Source organism: Camelus bactrianus, chromosome 4 (assembly GCF_048773025.1).
Source record: "Camelus bactrianus isolate YW-2024 breed Bactrian camel chromosome 4, ASM4877302v1, whole genome shotgun sequence".
Classification (NCBI taxonomy): domain Eukaryota; kingdom Metazoa; phylum Chordata; class Mammalia; order Artiodactyla; family Camelidae; genus Camelus; species Camelus bactrianus.
In genome coordinates, this window is record NC_133542.1 from 67,008,469 (window position 1) to 67,028,739 (window position 20,271).

Consider the following 20,271-nt stretch of genomic DNA (forward strand, 5'->3'; position numbering starts at 1 on the left):
AGAATATAACTTAAAAGTCACAAAATAACCTACTTAAAGAAATACTGAAAAAACAAAAAAGGAACTGTCAATCTAAAAAATAGAAAAAAGAAACTCAAAGAACCAGACGATGGTGACAGTTGTCCAACCACCATGTAGGGCAGTGCAAGCTTCTATCTGAGCAGTAAAGATGGACACAGGTGGCCAGCAGAGCCAGAGCCTGGTCCTATTAAACTTCTATTAGCATGCATCTGAATTACACATGAAGCTTTAAAAACTACAGTTTCAGGTAATCAGAATTCCTGGCTTTGAAGACCATATAATTAAAAAGAATACATGAATGCTCATGTCCCACTGGTATATTCTGGTACAAGAAACACCAAATCAAAATATCTAGGGATAAGACCCAGGAATGTGGACTTTTCAAAACTCCACAGGTGATTCTGATGTGTACCTTCAGTTGAGAACTACTGCATTAACCATTACAATCATTAACTCCACTGGTTCCGATTCCGTGCTAAGCAAGCAAAGTTTTGATAGCCTTCTATAGGAAAATATCTACAACATGAGAACTGAAGTCACTTAAGAACTGTACTTCATTACAAATTAATAAAACTGATACTCTGTCGAATGTGACCTTTGTTGTGGTGATTCTGTTCCTGAGGAACCCCCCAAATTCAGGTCTCTCAGCCTTTATTATAAAGTCAAAGACTTCCAACAACGGTGAGTTTATTAGAGTAAATGCCCCCAGAGAGACAACTTTCGGCAGTTAAGTCAGCATGACATCCTTTTATTCATCTAAATACCTCTTTAATATTTTTAACTGCAGGGTGGTAAGGATGAAGTGAGAGCATGAAACTGAAATCACTTTCTAAATTTAGTGTTATTCAAATGCCAGATATTAGCAGCAGCTGTAGATGTACGACAATCATAAACCACAAGTCAGTATGATACCGTTGAGGAAAGAAACATTAAATTTGCAATGCACAGTGTGAGAATCTAGCCAGTCACTTGAGGATGACAAATGATCTCCATAATTTGGCTGCTTAGCCAAAAACACTAAGTTTAAGAAACCAGAGATTCATTTCAATTCTTGCCCTAAGGACAGAAAAGCAAGCAATATAACTATCAGGCAGGTGGTGTCCAACCCTCATTAATGGAGATAAGTGATCTCATTTGAACATATTTCCATTACTTGTGATCTCAAACTAATCCGTCTACCAGAATAATCTTCTTCTGCCTGTACTGTTTTCACTCTTGGTCTAAAATCAACAAAACAGCTTAAATATGCTTCGGTTTCAAGTTTAGAAGTTTTACGTTCACAGATACCAACGGGCCTTCCTATTTCCAAGTCCTTGGGCTCTTCTCAAGACTGCCAGCCACCTATATTCCCATAACATGCAGAAACTTCAAAGGATTCAGCCTACTTTCCACTTCTCCCAGTACCTGTCACCACCAATAAGCCTATTAAACAATGAAGCTACACTTCCAAATAATAGGGTTCAGCCCTACCCTGTGTTCCACCAAAGAACAAAACAAAACAAAACAAAACAAAACAAAACAAAACAAAACCACCACCCACCACCTAAATGCAGAGTGGGGCAATCTCCTCAACTTTATACTCTTTTATTGTATCTAAGACAACATATGGGCCATCTTCAGATTAAAGGTTTTAATCCAATCACTATGGAGCAAGAGATAAAAATAATGAGGTTAAAACATTTACCTACTTCTATGTAGTTTTCAGTACTGTTCCTGACTCCCTTTTAAGATGGTAAATATAAATGAATTAGGCTTTTTTAGTTCATTTTTATATCCCAAGAGTCAAATTTACCAAACTACTTCCTTATGTTCTGTGTTACTGACACATTCACATATATTCTTACTCCCACACGTAGTAGTAGCACACACCTGTGGTATCAAAGATGCAGTAAGTGTAGAAGGAAAAAGTTTCAGCTCTTGGAAACATTCTGTATTTCTGGGTGCTCTAGACCAGGTAACACCCACTCTAGGAAGCCTCCGTCTCACACACCAGCATGTAATGCTTAAATGGTTGCTTGCTACTTACCTTAAAACAAGAAGCTCGATACAGTAGTTGCACAACATGACCAATACTCGTTTTTGATGCCTGAGGAAATCTTGGTTCTAGTCTTTGCACAACAAAAAGTACCAGAACTTTCCTTGAGAGAGCAGAACCATCTTCTAATGCCAGCAACACCAGTTTCAAGGCCTCTTCTTGCATAGCTAGAAGGAACATGAGTTCATGATAAATGAGGAATCCTGCAGATCATGTCTGTCAAAGACTTCTTCAGGTATTAGTTTATGGTGGTTTATTATCCACAGCCTGTATTTACTTAGCACAAAAAGATGACATTACACATGTACAAATACAGTTTACTTAAAAAGTAAACAAGCAAAAGAAAACACGTTTCCTACTAAACAACCAATTGGAGCACAAGCCAACAGAACTTAAAATTGTATCTTCTGTAGGTATCTAATAATGAATCAGATGATGATGATGTTATAGCCAAAAAAAAAGCCCTTATTCATAAAACAGAGGTACTCTTAAGTAACATATAAAGGACACACAGTAGCCTCATGATAAATGGTAATTTTTTTATGCATGAGATTGTTGCTTTGCCTATCAGAATAACTTTATATGTAATTTAAAAGTGATATTAGCCTCCAGATGCGATACTTAAAGAAGGTATCAATTTATGTCGCTTTCCAGCGAGGGGTATAAAGTACAATCTGAATCTAATCATGAGGGAACATCAGAAAAACTCAAAATAAGGCACACTCTATAAAATAACTGCCTTATTCTTCATGGATACCAATGTCAGACAAAGAAAGGCTAAGGAATGGTCCCAGATTAAAGACGACTAAATAGAGACATGACCAAAAAAATACACCACATGATCTTAGACTGGATTATAAACTGGAAGAAAATAAATGCCATGAAAGACATTTTTGGAAAAACTGACAAAATTGGAGTATGAACTGTACATTGGAGCACTTTACCAAAGTTAAGTTTCCTGAATTTGATGAATGTGCTGTTGTATAGTCCTTGACCCCCTGCCTCTGCCAATCACTAGCCTGATGTCTGGTTGTCTGGATTTACCTTTGTGGACGCTTTATACAAACAGAATCAATATGTGACCTTCTGTCTGGCTTCTTTCACTCAACATAGTATTTTCAAAGTTCATCCACACTGTATTGGTATTTCAACCCTTCTTATGGCTGAATAATATTCTTTTTATAAATATACCATATTTTGTTCATCCATTCATCAGTTGATGAACATTCAGATTGTTTCCACCTTTCAACAATTGTGAACAATGCTGCTATAAACATCTGTGTACAAGTACTAGTTTGAATATCTGTTTTCAGTTCCTCCAGGTAAATACCTAGCAGTGGAACTACTACTGGATCATATGGTAATTCTATGTTTAACTTTCTAGGGAACTGCCATATTGTTTTTCCACAGAGGCTGCATTATTTTTTACATTCCCAAGTTCTCTAACATCCTTGCCAACACTTTTTATTTTCCTTTTTTTAAATTATGGCCAACCTAGTGGGTATGAAATGGTATCTCACTGTGATTCTGATTTGCATATCCTTAAATGACTAATCATGCTGAGCATCTTTTCATGTACTTTTTGGCCATCTATGTATCTTGTATGGAGAAATGTTTATTCAAGACCATGGCCCATTTTTAAATTGTATTGCTTGTTTTTTCATTGTTGAATCGTAAAATGAAGGATATTTGATACTAGTCTAGTGCTTCTTAGGTAAGGTAAATAAACATGAGGAAATAACCATAGACAGCATTCTTAAATTACATATAAATGTTGATTTAAAATTTTTTTTTCCATTTAACTTTGTATTATGGGGGAATTTTTAACGTACACAAAAGTAGAGACAACATGCACCCATAACACAGCAGTTTACCAGTAAGATTTCATCTACTCTTTACCCACTTTTCTAGTTTGTTTTGGCTGAAACAGACTGAAGTAAATCCAAGAGAACATAGCACTTCACCCTTAAATAATTCATTATGTACCTAACACATAGGAACTTTCAAGAAAAATTAACGTTATCACATCTTAAAAAGTAATGTATTTCCTTAATATCATCTAATATCCAGTCCATGCTGAATTTTCTTCCACTGTTTCAAAAATTCTTCTTACATTTGGTTTCTTTAAGTATCCAAATAAAGTCCATACACTGCTTTTGGTTTGATTTGAATGTCTTTAGTCTTAAAAAAAAAAAAAACTGTACTAGTTCCCCACCACCCTCCCATTTTCCCATTTAAAAGAAAATACAGTTATTTGTTGCAGAAACAATCATTTTTCTAAACAATTTCCCACATTCTTGACTTGGCTAATTTTGTGCCTGTAGTGTTGCTTTACCCTCCTTATCTCATGTGCACTAGAGATCTGATTAGATTCAGAGTTAGCTTTTTGTTTGGGGGTCCTTCTTGTGGATGGCGAGCAAGCATACTTCTTATTCTATGTATCACATCAGGAGGTACACAAGGCCTAGCTGATTCACAGTTAGTAATGTTAAACCTGATCAGTGGGTTCAGACCTTTTCGATATACTATAAAATTTCCCAGCAACCTTTCATCTACTGGTTTTAACAGCCAATAATAATTCTTGCCTAGATCTATTAATTCATTTGAGGTTGCAAATTTGTCATTTTTCTAACTTTCAACATGTTTTTCTAAATTTATTAGCTGGAATTCTGCTAAAAGAGAAACCTACCTCCAAAACCCTGAGAAACTGTCCTCAAAAATGATTTGTAAAGGAAAGGCTGAAAAAACATGCTTGATTTTTCTCTACTCCTCTTCCAATTTTTAGCATAATGTGTTGGTACCCGAGCAACTGCCAAAGATAACCAATTAACTTTTTTTGCCCTATCATTACAAGATCATAGATTTTTATATACTTTATGTGTTTCAATTCATTATAGTCATCATTCATTTTAAGGTTCGAACTACCCCACTTTTGTCCAGTGGGGAGCCTTTTCAAATTCACTTCATGTCTTTTTGACAAGATTCTGATGATCTTTGATAGCTTTTTTTGCTTTCTCTTGTACTTTCCAAACCCTACAACTGGAATAAGGCATTTATCCAAAGAGCCCTGACTCTTTTCAGTAGGAAATGGTATTTATTAAAGGCCATAATCTGGGTGCTACAGCTATTCATTGCTTCTAAGCCTTTTCAGTAGGCAGAGCTAGGAAACAGACATTTTCTAGAAAAAGAAAAATAAGTGAGTCTGTACTTATACTGCCAATTCAAATGTAAGATTGTAGGATTTTTACATAAATTCTTTGACTTGTATCTTTTTTTAACACTGAAAATCTTAGTTCCTGATGGCATTAACATAATTACTTGCTTTATCCTACTATGAATCTGTATAATAATTTCAAAATAACAATACCAATAGAATTATGAACAATATGACTAGTAGATACAGCTTAGGATTTATTATATATTACACAAAGAATATAAAAATCAAAACACTGCATTCTAAAGTCTGAAATAATTCATTCCTGATGAATGTAACGTACAACCTAATGTATGTTTTAGCTTTTTATTTTTAGTTATTTTTTTTTTATTCATTTTATTTTTTAAAATTTATGTTTACTAAAAACTGTTTCATAATTACATAAAACATTTACATGGGTGTAAAGTACAAATCAAGGTACACTCAGTGAGGTCTACCTTCTGTTCCTGTCTGCTTTCTCTTGGCTCCTCTATACTCTATAGAAGTTTATATTTTTAAAGTTTTTCCTACCATTGTTTCTTTTGGAAAATAGAAACAAATAAGTAGAAAATGGTTGTACATCGCTCCCATTCTTAGATAAAAGGTACTATAGTAAGTATACTACTCTGCACTTTGCTTTTATTTTTTAACTTAATGTATCTAGGTATCACACCCTAGCAAAATATATACATCTTCCTCATTTCTTTCAACAGTTGCATGGTATGCCACTGGAAGAATATACCAGCTTATTAAACCAATCTCCTACTCACATTCAGGTAGCTTCCAGATGTCTGCTGTTACAGAGCTTTATAACTTAATACATTCTATATTTTTTGCTGTATTTTGGGGACAGATTCCTAGAAAGGGGGCTGTTGGACCAAAGGGTAAATGCACAGGTGATTTTTTACACACTGACAAATCCCTCTCTTTTAAAGTTTATACCACACTTAGCATTCCCACTATTATTGGGTGAAAATATCTGTTTTCCCACAGCCTTGACAACAGAATATATTGTCAAGACTTTTCAATTCTGTCAGTCTGAAAGCTGAGAAATGGTATTTCAGTATAACTTTCATGCATATTTCTCAATATGAGAAATTTTTTTTTATATGATTGAGGCCTATTTACATTACTTTTTCCCTTGAATTGTCTGTTTATACCTTTTGTCAATTTTTCAATTGAGTAGTTGGTAATCTTCTTTTGAGTTTTTACAAATACCTTATATGTTCATCATACTAGCCCTCTGTGATATAACCCAAATATTTTCCCAATTCTGTCATTTTTTTTTTACTTTGCTTATGTTTTATTATAATGCAATTAAAAACAATTACATAGTCAAATATCAATCTTTTCTGTTACTGCTTCTGGACTTGGAGTCAAAGAAAACAGCGTTTCCTACTCTTAGGTTATAAAAGAATTCACTCTTATATATGTTTTTATTACTTTTATAATTTATTTTTTAATCATAAGCATACCTGACCTATTTGGAATTTATGAAGCTAAGGACTATAAGAGATACATCCAATTTTATTTTTTTCCACATGTCTAACCAGTGGTTTCAATGCCACTTATTAAAAGTATTTCCTTCACAAAAGCAAATTCTACCTGGCCTATAGTTCTCAATCAAAAAAGTAAAACAATAAAGCTTTAAGAAGGTAAGAAAATGAAAACGAATATATGTTATGTATATGCATGACTGGGATATTGGGCTGTACACCAAAAACTGACACATTGTAACAGACAGTACTTCGATTAAAAAAAAAAAAGAAAGAAATAAGCTAACACTGGAAAGTACTTCATAATCTTGGTGTACGTAAAGATTTTTTAAAACAAAACGTAGATCATAGTAACTAGAAAGGAATTGTCCCCCGATGATTCTTATCTTCTGTAATAATTTCTCTGTATCCCAATTTTAAAGACAATCATGAACTTTTAATTTTTTTCATAAAAAGAAAGTTTACTTTTCCTTTACTTACTACCTGTGTAATATTAGACCTCTCTCTAATTCAGCTTTCTAATTTGTAAAACTAAATCTGTGTCACTTTTCTTAAAGGCTATTGCGGATTAAATAAGACATTTATTCTAAAACATTGTAGCACTTTTTATCATATAAATGATGATTAACAAAAACTAGTTTATCTTTACTTATGTCAAGATTTTATATACAAATAAAGATGGGTTGACTATGGGGATTCTCACCTAACTCTAGAAACTGGCATCATACAGCCCTGATAGCCAAGAAGGCAAGATAGGGATCTATTTTACCTGGCCCTAGAAACTGGCATCCTCGGGCCCTGACAGCAGCCCACAGATTGGCAGACAATTGCTGAGGGTTCTGGTGCTGTAATATTAGTTCCGTTACAGTTCTTTCTCCAAGTGAACGGGCTGCTCGTATGGCTCTTACACGACCTTCTTCCTCCACCAGTTGACAATTTACAAGTGTCACCAGTTTCCTTTGCATTGGACGGCTCAGTGCACTCTGGTTCAAACTAGCTACACCTTTAGGAAAAAGGAAACAAAGGAAACTAAAGTTTTTTTCAATTGAAAAAGACAAGTCAATTTTCATTATCTATTCAATGAGAAAAACTAGTATTTAACCAGTAAGCCACAATTCCTAATTAGTTCCCTATTAAGTGGTTTCATTTTTTAACAATGAGTATTGGAGTCTAATTTTACTTCAACTTTTATTTAGGTATCCTGTTCTCTGCATTTTATGTGTCCCTCAAAGGAGAGTGGTTTGGGTTTAGTCTCTTCTCCATCTTCACTAAAACTATTGAAGATAAATTTATAGTTAAATACATGAAAAGTGTAACCTAAAAGTAATGATTAATAACAGCTCTAATTTTGTTTATTGTATATAAGGCATTCAGAACATGGCTTAATGGCAACATCTCAGATCCTATTCCTTTTCTGACTCAAAGATATTGTTCCAGCAATTCTTCCCTCTCTGCCACAGCATCAAATTTCCCTTTCTACTTGATCATTTACATCAGCGTACAGTAATAACAAGCATGCTGTTATTTCAGATATCTTAAAAATAAATCTTTTTATTCACTCCTTTCCCTCTACCTGCTCTGCCCCATTTCTTTCCTCCCTTTCGTAGCAAATCCACCAGAGTTGTCTATATTAATTATCTCCAATTCCTTGCTTCCCATTCTTTAAAACCTACTCGAATCAAGTTTTTGCCACTATCACTTAACCAAAACTGCTCTTGTCATGACAACAATTACCTCTACTTTGATAAATCAGTGGTCAATTCTCAGTCCTTATCTTATTTGACCCTTCAACAGCTCTCAACACAGATCACTCCCAATTCCTTTAAAAACTTTCTTTACTTGGCTTTCAGAACACTCCATTCTCTTAATTTTCTTCCTCCCTTCATCTTTTTTTCCAGTCTTCTTTGCTGATTTCATATTTTCTTTCTGACTTCTTAATGTTAAAAGAGCCTAGGACCCCATTTTTGTTTTCTTCTCTATCTATACTCACTACTTAGGTGATCTCATCCAGTCTAATTGCTTTAAATACCATCTTTATGTCAATGATTCCCAAAATTACAGCTTCTACATTTCATTCCTTAACATACACCCACTGGTTACCCAACAGCAACCAAATAGAGATTTGACATCTCAAACTCAGCATGGCCAAAACCGAACTCCTGACCTTCCTACCTAAGCCTGATCTACCTGAAGCATTCCTTGTCTAAGTTGATGATAACTTATCCTTCCAGGTGCTCAGGCCTGAAAACCCAGGAGACACCCTTGAGTCTGCTCTTTTCCTCATACTCCACATCCAACCATTTAGGAAATCCTCTTGACTCTACCTTCAAAATATACCCAGACTGTCTACTTTTCACACCTCCACTGCTACTAACTTTGTCCCAACAGCCTATTAACCAATACTCTGCTTTTACCCTTGCCCTTTATACTGAGTTCTCAACAGAGCAGCTATGGTGACCCTTTTACCATTAGTCAGATCATGTCACTCCTCTGCTCAAAACTCTAGAGTAACTACCCAATTTCACTCAGGGTAAAAGCTCAAGTCTTTAAGATGGCCTGTATGTCTGTACATGATCTGGCCTTACCGTTTCTTTTCATCTATCTCATATTGCTCTCCCCCTCACTCACTCTGCTCCAGGCACACTTTCCTGTTGTTGTTCTTTGAAGACATTAGGCATGCCTTAGAGTCTTTATTTCTTCTGCCTGGAACAGCCTTTTTCCAGGAACCTACATGGCTAACTACCTCATCTCTTTCATCTCAAGTTCAAAAACTACCACCTTAACAAGGTCTACACTAATTACCTTATTTAAAATTGCAACCCACCCTTCTCCCCTCATTCTGACATTTCTCATCCATCTAACCGTACTGTTTTCTTTCCACAGAGATTATTACTTATAACATATTACAGAATTTGTTTTTATTATACGTACTGTTTATTATACTTTCTCCTTTTTCTGTAACATAGGGCCATAAGAACAGACATTTTTACTAATGTATTCCCACTACCAAAATAGTTCTTGGTACTTAATGTATGTTCTTTAAATATCTGTTCAGTGAATGAATGAAATGAATAAGGTACATAGGATAAGTTTCTCAAGGAAGTCACTACGTCCAAAATAACCAACAGCGCAAAGCACAGAGCAGGTACAAAATAAACACCTGACTGACTCGTTCACTCAGCAACTTTTTATTGCATGTATGACATGATAGTTACTGAGTATGCACTGGAACAGAAGAGAATTCCATTTCTGTCACAGCACTTAAAATAATTTATTGAGCTTATATGCCTATCTCCTCAATATACTGTGGGCTCCATGAAGACTACCTGTTGTAAGTGCTCAATAAAATTTAAAGAATGACTGAATGAACACATGAAATTGTCTTAGTAGGATTTATTAAAACTAATATTCTTCTACAGCAGTATTAGTTTAATTAGTGAATATAAATATTGTATAAATCTCAATATGTAGTATGTCTGATGAATTCTTAAATGAACAGTACTATTTTAAGAAAATAGTACAATGTCTCAATCAGAAAGACTTCCATGATCTCTACAAGCAAATTCATTTTTTCCAAGACTCAAAATTATTTAATAGGGCATCAACATCAAGTCTTCCAATATTAGTGTATTACCAAGTGCTATTCACCCATAAAAATACTTTCTATGAACTTACCTTTACCTCCACTTAGTGGTTTTAAGTAGAGTGCCAAATCCTCAACACATTTCTTTGCAACCTCATAGTGTTTGTTCTCACCTAGATTACTTAACTTTATTGACTGATGATCTGGTACCTAAAAACAAAGAAAAACTGAAGAAATATATTCATCTAGATCATGCAGTTGTTATTTATATATTTGATAATTACTTTGGTGAGCATAAACTTCTAATACAGAGACAATACATCAAAGTAGTTTAAGTAACATTAAAGCCAAACAGCTAGCCAAACTGCTTTCCAAGAACCAAGGATATCATACTTAATAGCAGGGGTTGGGTGGATTAATGAGGGGAAAAAAGCAGGAAGTTAACTGTACTGTATCAGTGTTATTCCTTGGCACTGATAACTATGCTGTAACTTTGAAAGATGTTAACATCCGGGGAAGCTGCAGAAACTTATACAGGTTCTCCACATACTACTTTTTGCAAAATTTTTTTAAAAAAGCATTTCAAAATAAAAAGTAGGAAAAAGGCAAGAACTTTTTTCCCCTTAGCACTCAGCACCTTCTTTCTACATAATTTACTTATTATATTTATTGTTTATGGTCTGTCTCCCCTTGTTCTCAGTGAAAGGTCGAAATTTGGGTATAATCTTGGGCAGCTCTGCAACTTCTACAAGTGATCTTGAGTAAATTATTTAACTGTTCCAAGTCATGGTTTCTCTACCTGCAAAATGAAGATGAAAATCCCTATCTCATGATGCCAATATGAAAATTTAATTTAATCGTGACATTTGAATAAAGTCTTGAAAGAGGAGAGGGAATGAGCATTCTAGGCAAAGCAACAGTCGCTACAAAAGCCCTCAGGCAGGAACACGCCTGGTATATGTGACAACTGGTTAGCAGGCCAGTAAGGCTTAAGCAGAAAGAGTGAGAACAGTAGCAGGAGATGAGGCTGAAAAGGTAACAGAAGTCACATTATAGAGACCTGCAGGATAATTTAAGGACCAATTGAGAGAACATTTATAAATAACAAAACACAATACCTAACCTATAGCAGGTGCTAAATAAATGGCAGCTAGTATTATTACACATAATCTATGGTATTTTACCGGATCCAAGATGCCATTGTTTGCAAGGGCATCGTTATTTTATGCACCATTAAGACAAAAATTTCCTATTAAATTATGACACACTACTGATCACTGACACATCTTGACTTCAGAGCGTCTACCTGGATTATGAACACTGAAAAGTATGCTTTAAAAGATAAACTTCAAATATCAAGATACTAAACGAATGGAATATTTTAATTCATTGAACGGTCTAAGAAGTGATTAATCAGAAAAACCCTTACTTTCTTGCTTTAATATGTAGTATATGATGTATAAAATTTCACCTTCCTCACCTGTAAAGTGGGGATAATAACTACCTGAAGAGCTATAATAAGAATTAGTAATAATAGATGTTGACTGCTTACTATCATACCGAACACAAAGTAGGCCCTCATTAAAGAGATATTATAAATTTAGTCTTGCTCTGATTGAGTAAAATGACCAAAAAGAAACACAAATTTTACAGCATATGAGCAATAAGAAACTGCAGAATTTGTTACTGACCCTCTGGAAATTACATCTTAGATGTATATATGTGGATACAGACCCTGTTTCCCATTCATAATACTATCCTAAAAGTCGAGTGAAGTTTTAAGAAAATTTAAAAACCTCCATTTAAGGGTTCTAGACGGTTGATTTCTGGCCAAAGCTTTGATTACACTTCTTTTCATTCCACCTAATGACTAAATATTTATGTATGCTTATATAAAAATGTTTCTTATCCTCCAAAATCACTTAAAAACATAAGTTTTGACCACAACACTGAATACAAAGAAATATATAACTATAATCAAATTTATAGTTTTGCATAAGGATATGACATCAGCTAAAGAAAATCTTTTGCAGAATACAATCATGTAAATCAGATACACTGAGTATTTTTAATGTTTCAAATATAACTAAACATACTTTGTACCCTGTAATGAACTAAGTTTTATAATTATTACACATACCAAATTAGTAAAATCTTGAAAGCTTACCTGGGCTCCAACTAACTGGAGAAGTGCGAAGTTGACAGGAAGCACATCAATGTCTGTGTTGATGGCAGTCTGGTCAAAAGGACAAGCTTTTCGGTGAAGTTTATTCAAGCAGGTCTTGCAAACAGTGTGTGAACAACCTAAACTGATGGGTTTGTGCACATTCTCATCAAATTCATTATAGCAGATTGGACAGGACAGAAATTCTGTCCATTGAGCTGCCTGCACAGGCATTGTGGAAGCTGGATGCTCGGGTTAGCAGTCTAGCAGATCATTATTTTGCTGTGTAGTGTTTTTTAAGCTGGAAATGGACAAAAGTAAGAATTAACCACATATTCATCATTCACCTTTCAAGAGTTAACTGCTTAAGTCAACCATCACAGCTTCAAAACCTGAAACACTTCTGAATAATTTTATGTGCTTTGGATAGCTTTTTCTTTAAATTTACTTGCTGAATTAATTAAATTTCTGAAAAAAATTTGTCCAGAAATATCTTAATAGTGTTCTTGTCAACTAAAGATATTTATATCAATTGCTAATCAAAGTTTTCATGTATTTTTCTTAATGACCACATCCAATAAGCAGATTAAGCTTCCACAATTTCATTTTTAGAAAAACAAATCACCAAATGGTTTGCCATTTTGGGCTTTTTTTTTTTTTTTTCAAGTGTTTCCCTTGGACATCTACTACCCCAAAACATATTAAGATATGGTCTAAGACTTAGTGAACTCTGGAAATATTGATCCAAACAAGATCATAATGAGTTGAGAGTGAAAAAACAGCCTTGCCACTTGAATGACCAAGTCATTGAAGAATATTTCAATTTGGCAGCTTCACAAAAAAGGAAATCTGGTCAGGACTTGACTAGGAGGCTAACTGAGGTATTGAAAAAGTATGAGAGAAGACTATAATGATAAAGCTGTTTGTCCATAAATGAAAGAACGATGCTAACCTTAAAATACAGTACCAAAGTGGAAAAAAAAAAGTCTGGAATGTAGTTTCTTACAATACTTCTGACAAAACATATATATATATGTGTCATTAAATTTATATATATATATGTAAAAACTATCAGGTCCAATGAGCAAGATATAGAAGAATAAAACATCTAGTAGTTCTAAGCAGAAAAACAGTGAAATATAGTTGACCTGTGAATAACACAGGCTTGAACTGCCCAGGTCCACTTATTCAAACATTTTTTAACAGTAAGTACTACAATACTGCGCAATCTGTGGTAGGTTGAATCCACAGATGCAGAGGAACCATGGATGTGGAGGGATAACTAAGTTATATGCAGATTAACCCCAGCATTGGTCAAGGGTTAATTGACTATTCCTATCTTTATATATGCATGATTAAAAGGCACAGGGGAAAAAAATGGCACTGATTTTTCTTATTTCAAAGATTAAAATATCCCATAATTTTTAATAAAATAAAATATTCAGTAACAAACCTCTAATTTAAAATCTTTAGATACCTTACTTGAATACTCTGCATTTCATAAAATTTTCATATCCTCTAATTCAAAACTTATATAAGTCTGACAAAGGCTCTCTGGTGAACATGAAATCTAGGTATTTAGGGCAATTAAAAAGCCAATACTTTATTTCATAAGAATATTTACCAACCCAAATATATTAGTTCCACAGAAACTAGATGTTTAAAAATGTAGTCAGATTCAGGACAGAAAAGTGTATATCTGATTCTGCAATAATCCCATACCCAAATAAAGAACTCCATTAGTCTTTATTGTGCTTTTCATGTTCAAAAACTAAGGTTTTAAAAAAATACCTTGGTAAAAATGAACTGTGGGACTTGCTATGAAAAAAGCAGCCTATGCAAACTTTTCCTCAAACAGCTCTAATGCAAAGTACCTAATATGCTTATTTTTAAACTAGCCAAATTTGCAAGTTATATTTATTTTACACCTTTCACCCTCATATTTCCACATCTATCAATGCCATCAATCTTAAAAACTGCTTGCTTCCAACTTTAGAGATGAGGACTGTGCAGGTGAATACATCACTCCCTGAAACTATTTAATATTTTTAATGTTCTGTTTCCTAGCTGCCTAATTATACAAAGAAAAGGCCTTTAAGGGATAATGAATTTTATCTTATATCTAGTACCAAGAGCCCTAATTTAGTTAAAATTTGAAATGATAAGACATTTATCAAAATAAGACACTACATCTATTTTTTTCATAATGGCCACCTGTTTGAAAATGCTAATTCTGTAAGTTAGGGTATCATGGGTCACTGGGCAATAGGAAACGAGTAGCAAATACTCTTTCCTTATTTAGTTTTCCAAGATCATCCTGAAATGCTTTACGTTAAAGTGAATCAGTGGGGGGAGAAGAGCCATTTAAGTTTGAACTAAACATAAAAATGCTATCTTTCATATTTTCCCCTATTAGCTTTGAAGTGTTTCAATTTCTTCCAGAATTCACTTGATAGTTTTGTTATATGTGCTTCTAGATCTAAGGGCACCAGATGTTTTAATATAATTAACACAGAGAAATTTAATTTCTAGTAGAAATTGAATTAATATCTTTTAAACAAATCTGCCAAATTCTCTTTCTGCTATGCGTCAGATTCTAAGTTTCCAACAGGAAAATTATGAACTTTCCTTATATAAGAAATAAGAAATGTTTGACCTTTTAACATGTTTTTCCTCAGTACCCCATCAATAAATTCTAGATTCCTCAATTACGACAAAGACAAAATTAAATTTTACCTAAAACACTAAAATGTTTCATAGTGATGACAGTTGGCTTTTCATTCCTTTAAAAAAGGCACCTAGTAACTGATTACCTAGAAAATATTTTTGTAATTATCAAAAATGATAAATAGCATACCATCTTTATAATTTATTTTTAAAAAGCATCTAAAGGAACCATGGCAAGCTAAGAATATATACTGATGTGTAAAACTTCTAGGTTTATACTAATACATTTCATAATAACTTATTTGAATCTATGTAATTGCTAACAACATTTATAGTTAATAGTGAAGTAAGTATCCATCTTAAAGATACTCCCAAAACATCTCAAACTGAAATAAAATGGCTTAAAAAGCCCACAGCTCTAGATCTATAAAAGGACTACTTAAGAAAAACATTCCAATTAAATTATTTTTATTAACTAATTTCAGTTATTAGTTACTAAAATTGAAAAAGGGTAACAAGATGAAGCATAGGAGGAAGAAATGCTAAACTACAGGTGGGACCTTAAACAGATTTTTACTCATGTAATTTTTCAGGCTATAAGTTCCCTGCTATGAATACTATTTCATAAAACAGGAAGAGTAATAGACATCTTTTAGAGGATGCAAATTAGAAATTGCTTTATTAAAAGCAAACTGCAGGGAGGGAGGTGGGAAAGGACAGACTGGGAGTTCGCGATTGGTAGATATTAACAGGTATATAAAGAATAGATAAACAAGTTCATACTGTATGGCACAGGGACATATATTCAAGATCTTGTAGTAGCTCATGGTGAAAAAGAACATGAAAATGAATATATGTATATTCAAGTATGACTGAAAAATTGTTCTGTACACCAGAAATTGACACATTGTAAACTGACTATAACTCAATAAAAATAAATAAAAGCAAGCTGCACATCAGTTAAGCACTTTCATTTTCTGTTATTAGCCCACCACGACATTATGCAGTCAGTTTAGGACTATGAAACCTGATTTTAAAATGCCAGAATAAAGTGTTTGCCTCGTTCATTATTGTATAATAAAAAAAAATTAGTATTTTACAATTCTATTTATAAAGATGTAAACATTAGGGCTCAGGTCTGTTAAGTAAAACATTCATTGTTTTCATTTTAGTTCACTCACATGAGAAATGTAAACTACTGAAATGGACTGTAACAGTACTTCTCAATTAAGAAACTCTAAAAATAATTACTTTTGGGCTTAAAAATTTATATTTAAAGCATCACAGGTACAATTTAGACCTTAACCTATAAAACTAACAAACAAAACCAATGAAAACAATCTGTAAGCTCTAAAACTCAGCATTCAAACATATCAAAAGGACTGGAAAAAAGGAACTGAGTTACATTTTAAAGATTGCTATTATATGTGTTTAAGTATAAGTTAGGAAAGATATACGATCTAAGTTTTACTTCTAAAATCCACTATGGGGTTCAACTCAGTTTTTTACTAAGTATGAGATTTAATTTTCAACGTCTTTTATTAGAACAGTAATGGGATAATTTTCTATTTTAATTAATATAACCAATAAAGTTTTGACCCTTTACTGAATACTTAAAAATACTTTTTTGAGATAGAACTTAATTACTCATTCTGCCTATCAAATAATGGCCACTGGGTAAGCTTCTCTTTCATATTATCTAAGTCTTTAGCCTTTTGATTATTCTGACTGTAAGAAGATATTCTGTCAGGAAATTTTTGGTTTTCATGTGTCTAGGTCTATTCAGATAAATTTATTTCCTGGTAGAATAGAGATGCTCTAGAACAGCAATGTCCAACAGAAATATAATGTGAGCCACAAGTAATTTAAAATTTCTAGTAGTCACAATAAAAAAGGGAAAAACAGGTGAAATTAATTTTAATATATTCATTTAACCCAATTTATCCAAAATATCATTTTAACAGGTAATCAATATACAAAATGTTTTTAATTCTTTTTTTTTTGGATTAAGTCTTCAAAATCTAGTGTGTATTTTACGCCTACAGCACATCTCAATTCACACTGGCCATATTTCAAGTGCTCAACTGCCACATGTGGCTACTGCCTAGTATTGGACAGTGCAACTCTACAGTACTCAAAATTGTAACATCAAAATTAATTTTTATTAAGAATTTGAGGTGAAAGTTTAACCTACACTTAGGGAGGATTTCATAAAACTAAAAAACCTGATAATCATAAAGATACAACTTAACATTTATGAGACTGGTGCAAAATATTACTGTAAATTTTCAGCTGGCTTTATTCTACTACATGCTTCCTTTTTCCATCAATAGAAAATGAAACTTCAACTCAGTTCAACTAAAACAATAAGCAATTATTTAATAAATTTTGTTGTAAATTTACTTAGCATTCTTAGATATTGCATACAACATAGTTCTATTTTCAAATATAAAATTCTGTGTAAAGACAAATACTTTCTCTCAGAAGAATTTGTTAATTTTTTCAAACTAGAAGACTCAGCAAATTACAAAAGCAGAAAGTGAATTAATGAACACATATGAACAAAGGACATAAGTCTTACATGTCAGGTTAACCCAACAGTAATAACAGATCAGGAGTAATTCAAAGAATCCACTAATGAACACAACCGCAATTAAATCCTGAAATAGGAGCCAATTGAATTATATCTGCTTTTTCTAAACATGTCTGGAATATAGGTTTAACATTCTGTCGTTCTAGCTATTTTTCAAACTCTAAAAATGTGGAAAACAGGAATGTCTAAATCAACAAAAATGGCAATATTGAAAAATGGTCTTTAACAGGATGTAATGGCCTTGATTTCTTCAAAATTGAATGTGGAAGTAAACAACATAAGAAAGGGATGTTGTGTTAGAGCAGTGGTGCAGCTTTTTAGACAGATAAAGAAGGTAATAATGAGAGAATCCATGAATTCTTGTTAATATTTCAAGAAGCCACAACTAAATGTGTATATTTAATTATAAACAGACTGCACAAAGCTAATTAAAACATTTGTTTCTTTGCTTTGGGGTAAAATTACATCAATTTAGTGCAGCAACATTAGCTTTCTCAGATTAATCAAAAGTTCCTATTGGAACTTAAAAGTTGGACTAATACAAAAATGGAAAAAAAGATTACTTAGGCACTTTATTTAGGATACAAAGTCCTAATCACAGCTGGTGGGAGGAGAGTAGGAATTAAAAAGAAGAGGCCTAGGTAAGGGGAGAGTAGGATTAAAAGGGAACCTAGGTCGTCATTTGAAAAAAAAAAAAAACAGGTTGGAAATCACGAAATTAAATCTACTTTATGTCAGTGATTACTTGAGATAATTTTGGTGTCAAGGTTCTATCTACTGGTATCTTAAACTGTCTGTGATTCGAAGGATGGAAATGACAGCTACTCCCATCTCCCTTCCCGAAAGCTAAGAACAGAGAAAAGTAAAGCTGCTACTGAGAAACAAAGATGCTTTCTACCATTCTTCTAAGATGGTGGAAGACTCTCCTTAAGAGGCTTTCCCAAGAAGGAAAAATGAAAGAGGAAAAGCAGAAAACCATAGCAGAATTCCCTGGCTGTTTCATGCCACTGCTCCGTCACAACCACTGTGCAACCACTCTGGTCCGGCCATCTCCCTCCCAGGAGGTGAAGCCCTCCCAGGGCATTGTTTGGCCAGGGTCCCTATTTACCACTCAGACCGCCTCCACCATCCCTGCACTAGGATCCTGGAAGCCCCAGTGCAGAAAGCCGAAAGCTAGGAGAGGACTTGGCTTCGAGGACCTCTTCCAACCCCACTCTTACAAACTGGTGTAGAAAAGAGAGGGGGAAGCCTGGCCTTCGCTTGGATGGGTTCCTTAGGGTCAGAAGCGTCCCTTCGGCGGGTGTCGATGGGAGGTGGCCATTTGTGCCGGGCGCTTGGTACTGAAAAAGCCCTACCAGGGCGAGGGGCCTCCTCCGGCCGGGACTCCGGGCCCGGTCCGGGTGTCAGGTGCGGCCCTCGGTTCCCAACCCTCCGGACACCGGCGACGACAACGCACAGGCCGCGGGCTAAGACCGGTCTCCCGCCAGACCGCCGGGGACCGGGAACCCGGGCTGGAGCCCGAGTCGCATCGTGCCCGCCCCCGCCCTACCTGAGGGGGCCCGGGCGGGGTCGCTAAGGGCCGCTCCCGGGAGCCCCGCGACGGCGCGGCTCGGCGACGGAGGCGCCTCGTCTCGCCGGGGCAGAGCTCGGAGGCGGCTTCACGACCTCAAACTCCATCGGGAGGTAGGGACAGCCCCGTTGGCGGCGGCGGAGGCCGCGACGGGGCCTCCTCCTCCACCCTCCGCCTCCTCCTCCACCTCCGCCTCCTCCTCCTCACCACGGAGGCGGACCTGGAGGGATCCCGACCTAGGTCTCGCGAGAAGATACTCCCCACCTCACGCGAGAACACGCAAGACCGGGAGTTGGGGAGGTGGACGGGAAGCGTAGTAGCCCCCGCCACCCGGACTGCGCATCAGCCTCTCTCTGTTGGACCGAACCACCCCTATCATGTGACTATGGAACCCTGGAGCACTGTGGGAGGTGCTGTAAAGAGGCCTAGGCAAGCCGAAGGGGTTGATGGGAAACTCCCTGCCCGTTCATATACGCCTTAAGCCAGCCATCTAGACACTAGTTTGAGCCAGTGTCTGTGAGTCTCCTTGTGGAAGGCATGGTATGGATTGAACATTTTCTGAGCATCTGTATTATATTCTACTCATTGTCATATAATCAAATGCCAACCGGATCCTTAACTCTCTCCACACAGGTGCCAAGCAATCTCCCTACTAAACAAAAAAAATTCATTTGCCAGGCACTAACGCCTTATATACTTAAAAAAAAAAAATTCTGAGCTCCTCAGAAGCTGGCAGGGATCAAAATTCAAGCACAAACTCTGGCATTAATATCAATATATATCTGTTGAAGGACTTTTCGTAGTAAACAAACTCAGGTAGAAATTATTCTTACTGTTTTTATAGATGAAGCAGGCTGGGAATAGGGATCAAGGAAATTACATTAATGGACGATTCTATGTGTCAGGTCCTGTATCAGGTAACAAAATTTTAATTTTACTGTTTTATTTT

General features: G+C 35.1%; 1 protein-coding gene across 2 annotated transcripts in view; it reads right to left on the bottom strand.

Moving 5' to 3' along the window:
* The window catches only part of RC3H2 (ring finger and CCCH-type domains 2), a 48,146-nt gene extending 28,467 nt beyond the window's left edge, over positions 1–19,679 (bottom strand). Inside the window, exons 1-5 of one of the 2 annotated variants that reach the window (XM_074362177.1) lie at positions 19,302–19,677; positions 12,496–12,793; positions 10,421–10,538; positions 7,515–7,748; positions 2,048–2,223 (exon numbers count right to left, since the gene is read on the bottom strand). In XM_074362177.1, coding sequence (XP_074218278.1) covers positions 2,048–2,223; positions 7,515–7,748; positions 10,421–10,538; positions 12,496–12,726 — 759 coding nt within the window. In that variant the 5' untranslated portion in view covers positions 12,727–12,793; positions 19,302–19,677. Of the gene's footprint in view, positions 1–2,047; positions 2,224–7,514; positions 7,749–10,420; positions 10,539–12,495; positions 12,794–19,301 lie in introns of both variants that reach the window. The other variant, XM_074362178.1, reaches the window with a different exon arrangement.
* Between the last annotated feature and the right edge of the window lie 592 nt (positions 19,680–20,271).